This window comes from Nematolebias whitei, chromosome 10 (assembly GCF_014905685.2).
Source record: "Nematolebias whitei isolate Nwh7 chromosome 10, NemWhi1, whole genome shotgun sequence".
NCBI lineage: Eukaryota > Metazoa > Chordata > Actinopteri > Cyprinodontiformes > Rivulidae > Nematolebias > Nematolebias whitei.
The window spans coordinates 13,686,808-13,705,355 of NC_056507.1; the positions used below are offsets into that span (position 1 = coordinate 13,686,808).

An 18,548-nucleotide genomic window follows, 5' to 3' on the forward strand; every position below is an offset into this window, starting at 1 on the left:
TAGATAGATAGATAGATAGATAGATAGATAGATAGATAGATAGATAGATAGATAGATAGATAGATGCATGCATACATGCACGCACGCACGCACGCACGCACGCACGCTCGCTCGCTCACTCACTCACTCACTCACTCACTCACTCACTCACTCACTTTCTCTTTTTATTAATCCATCCATCCATCCATCCCCCTCCCTCCCTCCCTGGTAGGGCGGGGAAAATTTCAGATTTACAAGGCTCTGCTTTTACTGTACCAGGAGGAGTTGAACAGTCTGATGGCTTGAGGGATGAAAGATTTCTTGAATCTGTCCATGGTGCAGGGCTGGAACAGCAATCTACAGCTGAAGGAGCACCTCTCCTTCATGATGGTGCTGTGCAGAGGATGGTCAGCATTGTCCATGATGGATAACAGCTTACTGAGGGTCCTTTTCTCTACCACCGATGTAAGGGACTCTAATTCTGTTCCCAACACAGAACCAGCTTTCTTCACCAGCCTGTTAAGTCACCCTACATCTCTCTTAATGCTGCCTCCCCAACACGCAACAGCACAGAAGAGAACACTGGCTACCACAGACTGGTAGAACACCAGCAGTAGTTTTCTGCAGATACTGAAGGAAACAAGCCTCCTCAGGAAGTAGAGCCTGCTCTGACCCTTCCTGTAGAGGGAGTCCGTGTTCACTGACCAGTCCAGCCTGCCATCCAGTTGTATGCCCAGATATTTGTAGGTCCTGACCACCTCCACATAGACCCCCTCAATCGAGACTGGGTTTTGAGAGGCAGCGCAGCCAACTAGAGGTAGGACAGCCAACTTAAGACCAGAAAGCCGCTGTTTGACTGACTCCCAGCCATTCCCACATGTCGTGGTGTCTCTGAGCAAGACACCCAATCCCTAACTGCTCCCCAGGTGCTTACATAGCTGCCCACTGCTCCGCCTGGGTGAATCTCGTGTGATGGAACTAATTTTGCCGTTGTATGGGAACATACAATGATGACAATCTCAGACTCCCCTTCCCTTCAGGGTAGGCCCAGACCTTTTGAAGTCCACTAGCATTTCCTTTGTTTTATTGATGTTCAGCTGTTGATGGTTGGATTTGCACCGCACTACAAAGTCCTCAACCAGGGCCTGTACTTCCTCTCCTGTCCATCCTGCACATACCCAACAATTGCAGTGTCATCTGAGTACTTCTGCATTTGGCAGGTCTCCGAGTTGTAATTGAGGACAGATGTGTACAGGGTGAACAGAACTGGAGAGAGCACGGTCCCCTGTGGTGCTCCTGTGCTGCTAACCACTGTGTCGGAGATGCAGTCCCTGATCCTGACGTGCTGTGGCCTCTCAGTGAGATAGTTTGTAATCCAGGAGATCAAATGTGTGTCCACCTCCATCTCCTCAAGACTGTCTCTCAGTAGCAGGGGCTGGATAGTGTTGAAGGCACTGGAGAAGTTATTTTTAAGCACTTTAAGCAGTCTTTAATGAAAGTCTTTCAAGATTTTATTGTCCCCATCGTTTTTGTCAAAGAAAATAGTTTACTGCTTATGGGCATAATTAGCCCTATCCTGAAGCTCCAGTGTGTACCTGTTCTTGTTATTTTTGCTATGAAAGTTCCAGGTTTTCACAAGGAAAGCTTTTACTTCAGCTGCAAGAGTTTCGGCAGTGAACGTAGTAGTTTTGCTTGGTTGCCAGGTTTGACCCTCCAGAGACATCTTTTCCACAATCACACACAGGATGTGTGTTCTGACATGGTTTAGGAAATGAAAAACTACTCACTGCATCAATTAGTTATAAAACCACTCACCAGCTGAAACATATTAATCACTGCAGTACTTTTCCAAAAAGTTGCTTCTCCCTTTTTGCTTAGTTAAGTTCAGGTGGTGAGTGTGTATTTTATTTTTTTGTATGGCCAGGGAATGTTGTTTTATACAACTACCGTATTCTCATCAAATCATAAGACATAAAAGAACATGAGCGCCCTAGTCACATATTATTTTTAAGGTTAACATAAAAAAATTACCTTTAATTTTAAAATATTAATTATAATTTATAATAAATATAGCCTATAATAACTGATTTAATTTAAATAGCTTTGCTGTCTTTTCGTCTGGAAACTGTTGAGACAGATGACATTTGATCAAGATGTCATCATTTTCCAGTTTCAAAGCAAAAGCAAAGAATGCCCAATTTCCTCAACACGATTTTTCTATTTCTCGCCACAAAACTTTCTCCTCAGTCATTCATCTCTTTCTCTTTGTGTCTGTCTGTTCTTCCTCCCTCTAGTGGAGAACGTCCAGCTGAGTCTGGTGCTGCAGACGGAGAACAAAGGCTCAGTTGTAGCAGGAGGGGAGCTTAACGTCTGTCTGGACGGCATGGTTGTTGATCTGGGCTCGCTGCCCAATGGCAGCACAGCAGCAGACAGTGAGTCCTGCTTTTACCACACACACAGCTTCACCTATTTATAATGGTCAGGTTAATACCAGAACTGTGGACAGAAGTGCTTCAAGAAGTGCGACACAGTCATTTCCATGTATCGTATGTTCTGCTTTATAAGTCGCACTTTTTTGCATAACTTACATGCCCTGCAACATATTTATGGATTTTTTTCCTATATTTATAAACCAATTTTTGGCTGAGATATGACCGTTTTCATTCATTCATTCTGACTGAAATTTTTTAAGCAGTACAACTTTCAGCCACTTGATGGCAGTAGAGTAATAGTAGCAGTAAGGCATACCATTGTATCGTGTAAACGTGGCTATAATGACAAATTCAAAAAAGTTCAAGACAAAAACAACTGGACTTTATTTATTATACTTTACTTGATACTTAATTGTTTTTTTCTTGAATTTTTTAAACATTTACCATGTCCTGGATGACTGAGAATCTTCGCCAACTTTTAATGATACAATCGGCTTGCCATATCACCCCACCTTGGTTCTGCTTGCTGCTTGGACCGACCGTCAATCCAGCTGCACTGCCCCAGCGAAATGCAGCTAATTTGACCATTAAAGTGCATTTATTAAGCAAACGATAGACTGAGACACACCATTGCTATAATTTCGAGCAAACAAATAATTGTTTAGGTGCTTTTCTTGTTAAATTTCGATTAAACGAGTAACGTTCCTCCTTCCTTTTTTCCTCCCTGTCTGTGTGCTCCCGGGAGCACCTCAGCAGCAAAACTATTTTTGAAATGTAGCTGCTTTGACCATTAAAGTGCAAACAAATAATTGTTTTTAAGTGTTAATCTTGTTAAATTCATGTTAAAGTCCTCCCGGGCACTCTCCCGCAGCCACCATTTGGCAACCCATTGATTTTTGGCACAATACCGGCCCACATTTCCGTGTTCAGCCCACATTTCCGGGTTGTCAGCGGTGACGCATAATAGATGTGAGGTATACGGCGAAGCAACATATTTATGGATTTTTCCACTTTATTAGACAACTATGGACAGATGCGACTTATAGGTTGGAGCGACATGTACAGCGGAAAATACGGTACAAAACACAGCAGTGCTATCATGGAAAAATAACTTTATACAGTGATTTTTATTTAGATAAAAATTGACTGTTATAATTTCTGTTTAATAACATGCATGGAAGAAAAAATACATTGAAGCCTTTTTAAATATTGATTTGATGGGTTGTGTAAATTCTTTTTTCTTTTGTTATATGCTGATGCACAAAGTTTGATGCACATAGTCTTTTCTGCAAATCTGATTCTGATTAATTTACTAAAACCTTTTTTTAATCCTAAAAAAATTGTCATTTTTGGAGTAAAATTGTTAGTGGTTGTATTTGTTTAGTCTTTAATTATTTGATTATCTTTTCCACATTTAATAAAAATACATCAAATTCTCAAGATGATTTATTTTTATGTAAATGTACTATTTGGTATAAAAAAAAAACCCAACTGCTTCTCAAACAGTGTGTTAATACTGTTATTTGACAGAATGAATAAAAAAACAACTAGGCATATATTTAATACTGTATAGCAAAATAAGTCTACAAGAACATAATCATTATGCTGGAAAGTATTATACAGCTAAATTACGAATGACTCACAAATTAAATTTTGTTATGACCAATTTAGATTTATACTGAAATAAACTTTTTCAAGTTTAATCTAATGATACAGCAAATCATTTCTGTTTCACTTCTTATATGGCAACATGTGATGGGTATAGATGTAAAATTGTCAGTGGACATCTTATATACACAACGGTGTAAGAAAGGAGCACAGAACATTATTAGACAGCAGCCATCTAGGTCACAGCCTTCTCAGACAGTCAGCGTACAGCTGTGGAGTGGACAGTTTGATGTGACACACAACACACTTTTATAATCGCTTCTTCCCGGACCCTGTCAGACTGGCCGCAAAACAAAATTAGTTTGTATTTGATTCTACAGAAAACGGTCTGTTCTCATACACACCTCTGCTCAATGGTTCTAACAAACCCTCTCATCAGAAGTTTTGTTATATTAAGAAAGCTTAACATTCAATTTTGATTGGACTTTTTTTAAACATTCGGACAGAGAAACAGTTCAGACCTAGTAAGGTCAACAGAATGTATTTCTTTTTGCAGCTCTGTTTTAACTGCTTTGAATGTAAAATGTCTTGCAATGATTTCAAGCATTTGTCATGTCTAGACTGGACTATTGCAATGGTTTGTTATCTGGGTGTTCAAAACCTTCTTTAAAAAGTCTTCACTTAATCCAAATTGCTGCTGCCAGAGTCTTAACTGGAGTTAGTAGAAGAGATCATCTCTCTCCAGTTTTAGCTTCTCTCCATTGGCTCCCTGTCAAATTCAGAACTGGATTCAAAATCTTACTTCTAACCTACAAAGCCCTCAACAACCTAGCTCCATCTTGTATTACAGATATTATTGTTCAATATTTTCCCAACAGAGCGCTTTGCTCTCAGACTGCAGGCTTACTTGTGGTTTCTAGAGTTTCCAAGAGCAGAACGGGAGGAAGATCTTTTAGTTATCAGGCTCCTCTCTTGTGGAAACAACTTCTAGTTTCTGTCCTTAAGGCTGACACATTGTCCAGTTTTAAGACTGGGCTTAAGGCTTTCCTTTTTGATAAATCCTATAGTTCGGGTTGGCTTTTTATTCTTCTTTTTTCTTAGACTACTGGAGGACAAATTGACCTCATTTCCTTAAATAAATTGCTAAAACTGAATATTTATCATTTGATACTATTTCTATCTTAATATATAATTCTTGACCTGCCATTAGGGATGCACCGATCCACTTTTTTTAAACTTCCGATCCCGATACCTAAGTCTGAATATCGGCCGATACCGATCCATTTCCGATATCATGATCATCATTGATTTTATATGAGGCTGTAATAATCTCCTCTCAAGTACAATTTGTACAAATATATGCATGCATGTCCAAAAAGGCAACTTGAGGCAAGTTTTATTAATTTTGGATAAGTTTAAAAGTTAGAGTTAAATTCCGCTAACACAAAACATGTTTCTTTTTATTCCTAGCTTTAAAGTGGATATTAAAGTTATTAATTTTAAGTGATTGTTTAAAGTTATTTTATTTTTTTAAATAAGGGGCAGATATAAGAATTTTTTTCTTCTTTCTGCACTCTTTTCATTCAATGTTTTATTTTTCATGATTTTTTAAAAATTTTGTTTCTTTTAAATGAATGAATTAAATTAAATAAAATGTTAAATAGCTTCAAACACCTGCTAAGTTCATGGCATAAACCAACAGACATGTTCCTGTTTTTAGTATTTTACATCACTTTATAATGTAGCTGTTTATGTTTTTAATATAATTTTCAAATCATGTTTTTTTATGATTGCTTACTGTTGTACTGATAAATATTTCCTGGAGGGTAAACTATATCTTGGCTGCAAGTATCAAGCTGAGAAATCCTTCGTTTTCTACAACTGATAGGGGTTGGTCATTAAATATGATGAAGTTTAGCAACTTCTCTGTAAATATTTGAGCTCCGTGGTTTCAGCGACGTCTTCTTCTTCTTCTTCTTCAATCCGAAGCAAACAGCCTGATTTGGAGCAGTCGCGCTCAGTCTGTCCCTCCTCAGAGATGGGCAGACTGAGCGGGGCAGATTGGACGCGGCTGGCCAGGGTCGAGTCGCCTCTTTCCACTTGAGCAAAGAGCAGCGCCCCGCTGAAGTCACGGAGCTCGAATGTCCAACGTAAAACTAGCTTTACCGCGGTTTAATGTGGCGCTTTGGCTCTGCAGACATTGCACGTTGCTGTCTTGTTTTGTGGTGTTTCTAGTGTAAAATACTTACACACAGCGGACATGTTTCAATGAAAAGTTTGTTAGCTGTTAGCCACAGTGCTGCTAACTCAGTCCTCACGTTGTAGCTGGCTGCAAACTATGAATTGGACTTCCTGAATGTGAGGCGGGTCTTATTACTCTGGGTTCATGAGACACGCCGCCGTTCAGGAAATCCATTCCGTAGTTTGAAGCCAACATGCATCATGGATCGGAAATATCGGCAGGTGGATCGGAAAAATCTGATACGTAAATTATGCTGGTATCGGAGGCCGATACCGATACTGGATCGGCCCCATCCCTACCTGCCATTGTGTATCTGTTCCCCCTTCCTGTTCCTCTCAACCCAGACGGTCGAATCAGATGGTCACTTGTCCTGAGCCTGGTTTTGCTGGAGGTTTCTTCCTCATGCGGGAGTTTTTCCTTTTCACTGTTACCTTTATGCTTGCTCAAAATGAGAGTCTGTGATGAAGTTACACTTAAATCAGTCTGCTCCTCAGATAAATAACGTTAGATTACTGTTTATGTATATGAATGTTTCTATTCAGTGCCCTGAGATAACTTCCGTTGTGACATGGCGCTATATAAATAAACTGAACTGAATTGAATTGAACTGATTTTTGTCTGCAGTTTGAGTCTCTGCTGCAGTCACACCCACCAGCAGTTAAGACTAGTTTATACGTGAACATTTTTCTTCATTTTATCCAAGCGTGGACTTTAGTGGAGAGTTTGGCTGAGGTTTAGTGTGGCAGAAGTTCTTCTATCGTGCCAACAACATGTCAAAATATGCTGTTAAGGTAACTTGATACCAACAGAATATATTTATTGCATACAGCTGCAATATTTCTACCTTGTATTCACATAACTTTAACATCAACATGGAGAAATACCTAAACCTCATGTTAAAGTACATTTCCCAGACTATTAGCTCACATGAAAAAAGTTTTCAAAGTCTTATTGTATGTCACTCAACAATATTTTACACTTCCAGGAGCTACACTAGCATTTAACCTGCCTCAATGTTTTGGAAGCACAAGCTAAGGCTCGTTTTAACTAATACTCTGTTCCCTAGCTGCACTTAAAGTTGTAGCCAAGTCCATGAAGCCAGCACACACTACTTTTCATTTAGCTTCACACAGAGACCACAGTGTGTCCTGCTGAATGAACACAGGCCAGCAGCAGGGCCCATTTCTGCCACAGCACGGTCATACAAATGTGTCTTTTTGTGAATATTTAAATGTTACAAAAAGTTTAAGAGGACGTGCACATTTATGTATTCAGTTGCATCACATCTAAACAAGGACAGCAAGATGGAAAGAAAATCCTGTTACAAAATGTCTGAATGCAGAGGTTTTTGTAGACGGCTTGGTGTTAAATTAAAGGAATTATATTTTAAATGAAACGTGTGAAACAGTTACTGACATCTAGTGGTCAGACTGGAGATAACAATTATGTATTATTGCTGTAACTTTTAGCTAAATGCCAATTTAATAGAAAAAAGATGACCCGCATGACACCAGTTTTTTTTAATTAATCATCATCCATTTTGATTTTTATTGCTTTCCATCTTTTATAGCACAGAATCACATTTCATAGCCCATTCTTGCATTTCTGCTAAAGTTAGGTGTTCTATACTGTATCTCAATTTTGTGTTCCTAATCTTCTCGTAAACTGTATCCACAACAGCTGATTCTTTTATTGTTGTCTTTCATTTTATTTTTCTCCTCTGAGCAGTACTCCTCCTCATTTGCCTCCTTTTCCGGCTGTTTTCTTTATAGATTGTCCTGCTAAACAAATAAATATAACAAAGTTCATTCTGAGGTAATAAAATATGTGTATCAAAGTGATTAATGACCAGTTTTAAAAATAGTAATATTTTCTCATAAATTGACCATTTTCCCACACTATAACTAGGCCTGTCATGATAAAAAAAATTTGCTGGGCAATTAATTGTCTCAGAAATTATTGCGATAAACGATAATATTGTTTGAAATTTGACAATAATTAGTAATTATTGTCAAATTTAAGAAGAAATGTTTAATTTGTTTTGTGTGTAGTATCTTTTTTCGACCTCCAGATGGAAGTATAAGACTGTTTGAACCGAAGACTGGATAGTGAGGGAGCAAGCAGCGTGTCTCTTTAAGAAAAATGGGAGGGAGGCCCCTTGACATGACATGGATTGTCTTTCTTCCGTTCTCAAAATAGCGGACGCTCGGTGTGGTTTGAGCTCTTTAGCATAGCATTTGTCACACAAAGCTTTTAATAAAAATCAGTAAACAAGTTCTCAGCTTCTTTTTGCAGAGAAAAACAACTTGTTACATGAAGCGAGTTTCAACTGTGAATTTTGGAGCCTGGACAAGATGGAGGCCCCCCCCACCAGGTCGACCGGTTAGCTTAGCTCGTAGCTTAGCTTCTTAGCTTAGCTGCTTTTAATGATCCAAAAATGTGATTTTGGATCGTTAAAACAGATTTTAAAGAGAAAAAAGAAAGGGAGGGGTCAGTAAAGAGCACCGGAGTTGAGCTTTTCGTCATCCAGTGTCTTCAGTAGAAAAAGAGACACGAAGAAACAATAAAGCCGATAAATGAAAATGAGGTTGATAATTTTCATTTATCATGCGATTGATTGATTTATTGTTTATTGCGACAGGCCTAACTATAACTTTAGGTAGTAATAACAGTAATTGGTTTTTCACTTCTTTTTTTTTTTTTGCATCACAATTCTCACTAAATGCTTTTTATTTAGGGAGTGTGTTTCTGAATATTGAACTTACATCAGAAGCAAATGAAATGTTTTCCTCAATTTTTTGTCTTTATGCTAAGTTAACTGGCACATGCCCAGTTTCAGACATTGATCTTCTGGTTAAACTCGGTGTGAAATTAAACCAACGTGTTTCTTACAAGAAAACACTTTGACTCCTGATGTAAGGCAGTGTGAACGAGTCATCAAAATGCAGTTTAAAACCTGTGCTTGTAATTTTAGCATGTGTGCAGGTTAAATGTAAACTTTCTATGAGTGGACCACTCCCTCCCTTCTTCTTCTTCTTCTTTTTTTTTTTCTCCATGTTCTGTTGTTTTGACTCTCTCCACTCACATAATCACAGACATCAGGAGCGCTTTTGTCTAATTTGTTTCTGAGAATTGCGTAATTGAGCCTCATTGGTTGCAGCTCAGCAGTACAATTGCCTTCTGTGATCTCCAAGTGTTGTGCATGGTAGAGGGGGGGTTTCCTCTCCTGACTTGCATGGACGACAGAGGTCATGAGCATGTGTACGTATGTGTGATGGTTTTCTGTGGGGAGATAAGTGAACACAGCTAGTTTTGTGGCACATGTATGTTTTATGAGTGTATTTGGAGATATGCGCATGTGCACGTGTCTTTCATCTTGTGACGTGTGCGCATGTGCGCAAGGGGTATGTGACCTGAATGAATCTATAAAGTGCATAAAGGTAGGAGTGTGTTGCTTTCTGCTGGTGTCAAGGCACTCTGTGTTCTCACTCTGAAAGTCACTTTGTTAGTTCAGATTATACTCGTTTATTTATTTATTTTTTCTGGCAGCTTTTATGACACTCGCGCGCACACACTCACACACGTGCGCACACACTTGTGCATGTGGTCAGCTTTACAAACAGGCCCTTACATTGAAAGACGGTGAAACAGAAGCCAGAGCAGAAAGATTTTAATTTTGGAAATATTGGCACACACTGACTGTTTGATTCTCACATGTTCAAACTTCCTTTTCCACAGAAGCAGGGGCCACATTTGACCACAGACACACACTCAGGCCATCCAACTCAATGAGTAACGCATATCAACCCCAACATGTCATGCTAGAATCTGTGAATTAATAGTGTGAATGTATCAGACTTGTACCAGAAATACCATTTTATACATTTGAAACTATGCAAAGTCCCTTAACTGACTCTTGTTTATGTAGTTTAGATTGCCAGACTCAAGAGCAACTGCTATTTCTTTTGATCTGTATTTATACCCATGTTATTTGCAGGTTGCAAGTTAATACGAGTAGTTAAGGACCAAGGGGATTGAGGAACAAAAATTGTTATACAAAGCAGTTCATTTTGTTTCTGCCTCTATATGGAGATCTTAGTTGACTTATCACAAATATTTTTTTCAGGTTGTCACAAAACAATAACTTGAAACAAGGTCAGCCTCCTATTTTTGGTTTATTTTAAATTATTGTTATTATTTTTCACATTCATCACTAGGCCTGTCACGATAAACAATAAATCAATTAATCGCTTGATAAATGAAAATTATAAACCTCATTTTTATTTATCGGCTTTATCGTTTCTTCGTGTCTCTCTTTCTGTTGAAGACACTGGATGACAAAAGGCTCAACTCTGGTGCTCTTCACTGACCCCCTCCCTTTCTCTTTAAAATCTGTTTTAATGATCCAAAATCGCATTTTTGTATCATTAAAGCAGCTAAGCTGAGAAGCTAAGCTACGAGCTAAGCTAACAGGCTGACCTTGGGGGGAAAAACCTCCATCTTGTCAAAGCTCCAAAATTCACGGTTGAAACCTGTGCCTTCATCTAAAAAGTTGTTTTTTTTCCTGCAAAAAGAAGCTGAGAACTTGTTTACTGATTTTTTTAAATTAAAAGCTTTGTGTGACAAATGCTACGCTAAAGAGCTCAAACCACACCGAGCATCCACCATTTTGAGAACCAAAAAACAGGAACAAAAGACAGCCCATGTCATGTCAAGAGGCCTCCCTTCCATTTTTCTTAGAGACACACTGCTCCCTCACTATCCATCCTTCTGTTCAAACAGCTTTATATTGCCATCCAGTGGTCAAAAAAAGGTACTACACAAAAAAAATTACCAACATTTCTTCTTAAATTTGACAATAATTACAAATTATTATCAAATTTCAAAAACTATTATCTTTTATCGCAATAATTTCTGAGACAATTAATCGCCCAGCAAAATTTGTTACTGTGACAGGCCTATTCATCACAAGCCTTTGCCTGTAATGACTTTGTACGTAAGAACAAAAAGCAATACACCTTCTTTCCAATGTAATAAAAAAAAAGTAAGTAAGTAAGCTCAGAGGAGACCGTGCTTTTGCTGTGGCAAACTGTGGAACAGCCTTCCCTTGAACAAGAGACGAGCCTCTTCCCTGTCTGTTTTTAAATCCCTTCTTAAAACCCATCTCTTCTCCCTGGCCTTTGACACCATCTGAAATGTTGACTTTTAATGACAGTATTTTAATCACTTTTTATTATTTGACTGTATAGTTGTTTTATTATGTGGACTGTACAGCACTTTGGTCCAGTGGGTGTTTAAAGTGCTCTATAAATAAAGCTGGTATGGTATGGTGAATACATGTGTTTAAGCACTAATTGTACTTGTAGAAACCAGTTAGGGTAGGTTTAAACTGTTGCTGCATGCACTAGTGAACATTTAAATACATTTGTATGTTTAAGACAGATCAAAATTGTAATTTACTGAATAAAAATAAAGTTTGACATGAATAACAATAAAATTATAACATAGCAGAAAAAAGTGATTCTCACTTTCTTGTTCAAAAACTGTAGTAACACAAGCAAGTTGAAGTTTTTGGACACTGAGCTAAGATGGTTCTGCAGGTATATCAGTCTTTTTATGCACCCACACGGACACACACCAGACCAGTAATTAGACCCGATCCTTTTCATGGGAGGGGGTGATGGACCCAGTTAGCAGGCCATGACACAATGGTTTCTCCTGAAGGCCGCTGTTTATTTTTCTCTGTGTGCACAGGGTCTGCGCACAAGAAGCTCTTTCATAGCCACAAAACAGAACTCTGTGTGTGTTTGTGCAAAAGAACCTGTAAGAGCTTACCTCTTTGCTTCACTTTAGATAACAGGGTGTACTGTATGTGCATGTAAACATGGACACTGTTTGAGGCTCTTGCACCCGCGGTGTGAACTTCTTTCTCATTGGAAGATGGTGTGTTTTTGTGCATGAAGGACAAAGTGAGTGTTAATGAAAAGCACGATACAGACCTGTGGTTTTCTGTCACAGTTGGGACCGTAAGTCACACATTCCCTCACACCAGCAAGACCGCACAGCACTTTGCACACAAACCAGCACAGACTAATAGTACACACCAGGATGAATGGTCTGTGTTAAACCACTAACAGTATTTCCACTGCCATATGTGTGCAGGCTGTGTGGATTTCATTATTTTTTTTAAAACATAAAGTAGTCTGAGCTTCCATGTGATCACTTTCTCATCCTCAGCTGCTGTGAGGAAGATGAGTAACCCCTGTAATGTTCAAGGAGACAGTAAATCCTCTCAGGAGAGACTGGAACGAAAATTATTTTGTTTCTTAAAGCGTCTCCTGGTGTTATTTTATTTAAAATCTTGTGTTTTTAGAAGTCACTAGCCAGCTTTCTTTTCCTCTCTTTTATTTAAGCATTGCTCCCTCTTTTTGACATATTATTCCTTAATTTTTCCACTGACAGCAGAGAGATGACAGGAATGGATGGAGAGAGGAAAAAAAGTAATTACCGGTAAAGGATTGTTACAAAAGTCTCAGGAAATACTCAAACATATACTGTAATGTAGGCCTGTTGCAATAAACAATAAATCAATTAATCGCGTGATAAATGAAAATGATTGACCTCATTTTCATTTAACAGCTTATCGTTTCTTCGTGTCTCTCTCTTTCTACTGAAGACATTGGATGACAAAAGGCTCAACTCCGTTGCTCTTCACTGACCCTTCCTTTTCTCTTTTCTTTTTAAAATCTGTTAACCATCCAAAATTACATTTTTGGATTGTTAAAAGCAGCTAAGCTGAGAAGCTAAGCTACAAGCTAAGCTAACAGGCCGACCTCGGGGGAAAAAAAACTCTGTCTTGTCCAAGTTCAATAATTCACAGTTGAAACCCATGCCTTTGTGTAAAAAGTTGTTTTTCTCTGCCAAAAGAAGCTGAAAACTTGTTTACTGATTTTTTTATTAAAAACTTTGTGTGAAAAATGCTATGCTAAAGAGCTCAAACCACACCGAGCATCCGCCGTTTTGAGAACTGAAAAACAGGAACAAGAGACAGCCCATGTCACGCCAAGGGGCCTCCCTCCCAGTTTTCTTAAAGAGGCACGCTGCTTGCTCCCTCACTATCCATCCTTTGGTTCAAACTGTCTTATACTGTCATCCAGTGGTCAAAAAAGGTATTACACACAAAACAAATTAACAAACATTTCTTCTTAAATTTGACAATTGCTAATTATTGTCAAATTTAAAAAAATATTATCGTTTATCGCAATAATTTCTGAGACAATCGCTCAGCAAAAATGTTGTGACAGGCCTACTGTCATGCTGCCTGTTAGAGCATATCGAAATAAATATAGATTTATACATTTTAATTTATTTACCTGTTTATAAATAAACCGGTCTCTCTTGTAAATAAGTCATTGTGGCTCCATGAGACTAACCTGTGTAAATAAAAGTTGAATGAACATTTGATGTGTTTTTCTTCTGCTTTATGAGTTCAGCAGCAGCTGACTGCTGCTTGTTTAACAATGATTAAACGTCATCTGTGTTTAAACCTCAAAGATCATCATATTTTAGGGCCTAAATAACACCAGAAACTTTTCTTCTAATTTTTATCAAAACAAGCTCTGTTTAAGGTTTAAGAACTTCAGTGTAACAGAAAAATGACTGTTGACAGAGCATTTTGGGAATGACTTTTCCTTCGCCCCTTGTTTTTTTAGCCTGACATAGTATTTTTATAACACCAATTGTATTCAGAATCCTAGCCTAAGGATAAAGCTTGAGTAATGATTTACTTCTGACTTTCTGCTTCGCTAAGGCTAATTTGTCAGACTGGCTGTATGTTGCAAATGCTTGTTTGGTTATTGTGTGAATGCTGATTCATACAACACTTTGTGTGAAACAAATATATTTTTATATTGTAAAAATATTATAGTTTTCCTACTGAAATGCACTTCTGTCTCCACATTTCTAAAAAAAAAACAAAAAAAAAACGTACTGTTTGAAATCTGCTGGATCATACTTGCTTTGTATTTGCCCTCTTATGCTTCTTTTTGCTACCGTTCTGTTACTTTTAGCTTATTTTTGCTACTTTCAGCTAGCATTTTACAATTTTCAACATTTACTTTTTCTACTTTTGGCTTTTAGCTAAGTTTTGTTTCTTGTCTAGTATTTTGCTCCTTTAAGCTAGTGTTTTACTTCTTCATCAGCTCAGTTTTCAGCGTATTCATCTTCAGCCATCAGCATTCACACTGAATTTTCTGCAAAAATGCAATATAATTTTTACTTTTTTTCTGTTCAGGCTGATCGACTAAATGTTGTAACTTACAGTTTGTAGTTTGTTTGTTATTAAAGAAGTGATGCGTTTGTATTACAGAGATACTTCAGTCTGACAGACCCAATCTGAGGAGGACACAGAGTGAAGAGACTTCCAGTCCTGGATCACACAACAGGTCAGAACGTACACAGTCAAATTGACATTTTTTATGCACATGCAAAACTTCCTATCAGCGTATGTCATGTTCAATGTTTTAGACTACTCTCATATTCCCCTGTTTACTTGCCTGCAGGAAATATCACTTTTTTGTATTTTTGTGTGGGGACTCTTAAGTTCAAGGTGATAAATGTTGTTACTAAGCTGCTTGATTTGGTAATTTTAAGGTCATTAAAACAGGTTTTATGTGAGCAAGAAGAGAAAGCTCCAGCTGGGTGTGCTTGTGTGTTCAGTAACATTTAACCTCATGAGAATTCTGTACTACAGTAATTTCCCAGCAGACGTCTTGAGTTAACATTCTTGAACAAGCCCAGGTATATAAAAAAGCTGCATTCCACTCAGAGGAAGTCCTGCATTTGTGCAAATTCTGCAGATAATCAGCAAATACAGAATTCAGAAGTAAAATTCACCCTCTATTTCAAGTTAAAATGTCTGCCGAGAAATAGATCTAAAAAGCTAGACATAAAGGAGAAGGAGCAGAAATCCTTGCCAGCTTTTATAACAATAATCACAGACAAAAAAAAAAAGCTTTTCAGGCATCTTAATTCATATCGCTGGTTTCAAAACTCTGCAGACCTTCTGGTATTATAATAAGAATAATAGCACAAAATTAATGTTGAAAAACTCTTTTCTATAACCTTATTTGCAGAGCATTTATAAAAAAAAAAAAGAAATCAAGATGTAACTGTATGAAAAATAAATGGAAGAAAGTAAAGATTTAAATTATCGAGTCCGGTGCCAGTTTGGTCGACTGAAGCATCACGCTGAGTACTAGCATGCTATTCCCCACTGAGTGTGGTTTCAGACGCTGCTCTCGCTGGCTTGAATTGTAGCAGGATAATAAATAGTGGAGCAGGCTGCGTTTATTTCAAAGCTTTGCTGCGGGAGTGCATAAAGTCAGCTGGTATTTCCTTCTAAGCATTGTGGGGGGCATTACTGGCAGTTCAGCCAAGAGCTCAAACCGCTGCTGTCATGGAGAAGCAGTCAGCAACTTTGTATTGTGCAGGCGCACATGTCACCAACATGCCCATGTTTTTAAACTGCGATAATCTCTCACACAAATAAATTCTTTGACAGTGACGAATAAATACAGCGTCAGGGATGAATTGTTGCACCTTTTTTTGTGGCACATGGCCAACAGAGTCCTGAGTCTGGTTTTCTTTGTGGCTGACCAAGCACAGCTGACATTAAACATTAAAACAAAGATATATTTAGTTTTGGGGAAATGTAAGGGTGTCCACGAGGTGAAAGTAGCCAACATCGACACCTCTGAGTGCTTTCTGATGTGCTGGTGATTATTTTTGCGCCCGTGCCAGATTAGGGTCAGAAGTAATAGTTTATATTTGAGCTATCAAATTAGTGGAAACGTAAAACCAATCAAAAATTGATTTAACTTGATATATAGAAAAACAAACATCTACAGCCTCATGTTGATGTTATTTTAATTTATTTCTGTTTTCTCTTTCTTTGTTTCTTTGTCTTATTTTCTTTGATTTCTGTCACCCTGCATGTTTTCATTTGCAGAAATAACAGACACTCGATGGGGGGTCCACAGTGTGAATCTCCTGGAGGATCCAGAGAGAGGTCTCTGACCAACGGAGACCTTACGGAGGAGCAGATCCCTGGGCCTGGCTCGTCTGGTCAACAGCAATCCTCAAAAAGCCATAGCAGCCCTTTAAACAGTGCAGGTGAAGTGTCTGCTCACTTTATCATCATCTTGAACAACATTTCTAAATTTTATACTTAAAAATCTACGTATAAATTATCCCAATGAGGTTATTTTGTAGGTTTTTGCAGTCTGGCTTTGTTTATTGTCTGGTGGAATCTCAAAAGTTGTACTCCTTAGGTGCATAAATGCAAAGGATCCGTTTTAATGGAAAATTCATATTATGTAATGTCTTTAGATCCTGCTTTATTATTTTGCAATATAAATAATGCCCTTGCACGCCCCCTCTGTGTCTTCTAACAGATAAAGCCGAGTTGACACCTAATGGGGTGGAGAGCAGTCAAGGAGTTGTGGCCCGTCAGACACCTCCTCCATCCTCCCCATCAGGCCGTTCTCCAGCTGCCAGCAGCAGCAGCAACAGCAGTAGCCCCTCTCCAGGTCAGGATGCCCTGGCTCCAACCACCATTATGGAGCCCAGTCCTAATGCCCCTTCCAGTACAGAGCAGGCATGCAACCCAGCAGAGTCCACCACAGAATCGCTCCCAGCTGGGTAAGAATCAGTGCATCAACACATTTTTTAGACTTACAGTTTAAAACATTCAAAGTTTCAGAGTTGCACAGACATATTTTTAAAAATATTATATTTCAAGAATATCAATTCAGAAAGTTTCTAAAGTGATTCTTTTCCTTACAGTCTTACTGATGTACATCATGTTCATGTATGGGTGCAAAAGTAGGAAAGCAAAACGGTAGCAGTAAGCAGGAAACAAATGTATATTTAGTTAAAGAAGGCAGGATTTACATTTTAAGAAACAACTTGCTAACATAACACCTTGCATTTGATCAAGTAGCTGAAAGTGGCTTGCCTTTCATCTGAGTTGTTTCAAGTAATTCATTAGAAAATGCTACAAAAAAATCTTCAGTATGTGTAAGTTATATGAGTTATACAAAACAACAGCACTATTTCACTGAGCAGAAACACTTGACATTCGTTTTCTTATGGCGATTTATTGCTGAGTTCTCACACCTAAATATATTTATCTAAAAGAAAAATGTTGTTTTGTTGTTAATATTTATTAAACTGGCGTTTAAAACGTAGTTTGACTAAAACCGATTGTAGTCACACAAGCGTACAACAGGATTTGCAGATGTACAACAAGGTCAACACGCATACCACAAGATTCACAAATGCATAAACAGTTTTTCAAATGTGTGCATTTCAAATTGCACAAGTAGGAATATCCTGCACATTCAAATGGTCGAATACACGTGCACAGATCACCTGCTGCAGATGGAGCAGGTAACATGAGCACACAGATCAGCTTGACTGCGAAGGTGACTTTACTGTTCCAGATTCACAAAGGTAATGCTGCGTTCAAGGCTGGTGAAAAGCTGGGACAACTGAGCCTTACCACATTTACTGAGTTATTAGGAAAAGACACATTTCTAACTGATGACTAAGGTCTGATCAGGTCTGATCTGCTTTTTGTTGTAGTGTTGAATTAAACATTAAGAACACGACTAAAGGAGGGTTTTAAAATATTGCAAATTATATAACGTATTGCAAAAAAGCTCAAAGATTGTTTTATTAATATTGGTTCATATCATCGAGGCCTTCACTCTATTTAAAGTGTAATTTTTGTTATGTTGTAGCAAGAAAGCATGTGCTCCAACTATTTCAGATACAACTATGAACTTTCATTAGGCACAAACATGTCACAAGTATTTTACTTGTATTATGAGGGAAAAAAAGTGAATCCACCCATACTAAAACTTTCAATTGACCTTCTTCATATACAACTGGCGTGTCAAGTGTTTTGCAGCTATAAATCACTTTTTAGACCTTCCTAAATAACTACCAGCAAAACTTTTAATGTGCCGTCAAAACAGCCTTTCATTTAAACTACTAAACTACAAAATGCTGTTTTTATGGAGTTTCTGTGAAATCATAGGGAACATTCATCTGTGATAAGTTGAAATTTAACTCTTACACTTACTGCAGAACAATTTGTTCAGGGTGAATGATGCTACATTTCACCTGCATCTAAATGGATAAAGATAATTTATGAACCTGGTGTAAAATTACAGAAGTCAGTGTTTTATATAAAAAGTTACTTGTATTGTTTGTTATGGTTA

At 38.0% G+C, this 18,548-nt stretch overlaps 1 protein-coding gene across 1 annotated transcript in view; it reads left to right on the forward strand.

Annotated features, from left to right (window-relative positions):
* wwp2 (WW domain containing E3 ubiquitin protein ligase 2) overlaps positions 1-18,548 on the forward strand; it is a 60,634-nt gene that overhangs the window by 7,565 nt on the left and 34,521 nt on the right. The window contains exons 5-8 of the mRNA XM_037683380.1: positions 2,274-2,411; positions 14,630-14,705; positions 16,271-16,434; positions 16,716-16,962. Of these exons, the coding sequence (XP_037539308.1) occupies positions 2,274-2,411; positions 14,630-14,705; positions 16,271-16,434; positions 16,716-16,962 (625 nt within the window). The remainder of the gene's footprint in view (positions 1-2,273; positions 2,412-14,629; positions 14,706-16,270; positions 16,435-16,715; positions 16,963-18,548) is intronic.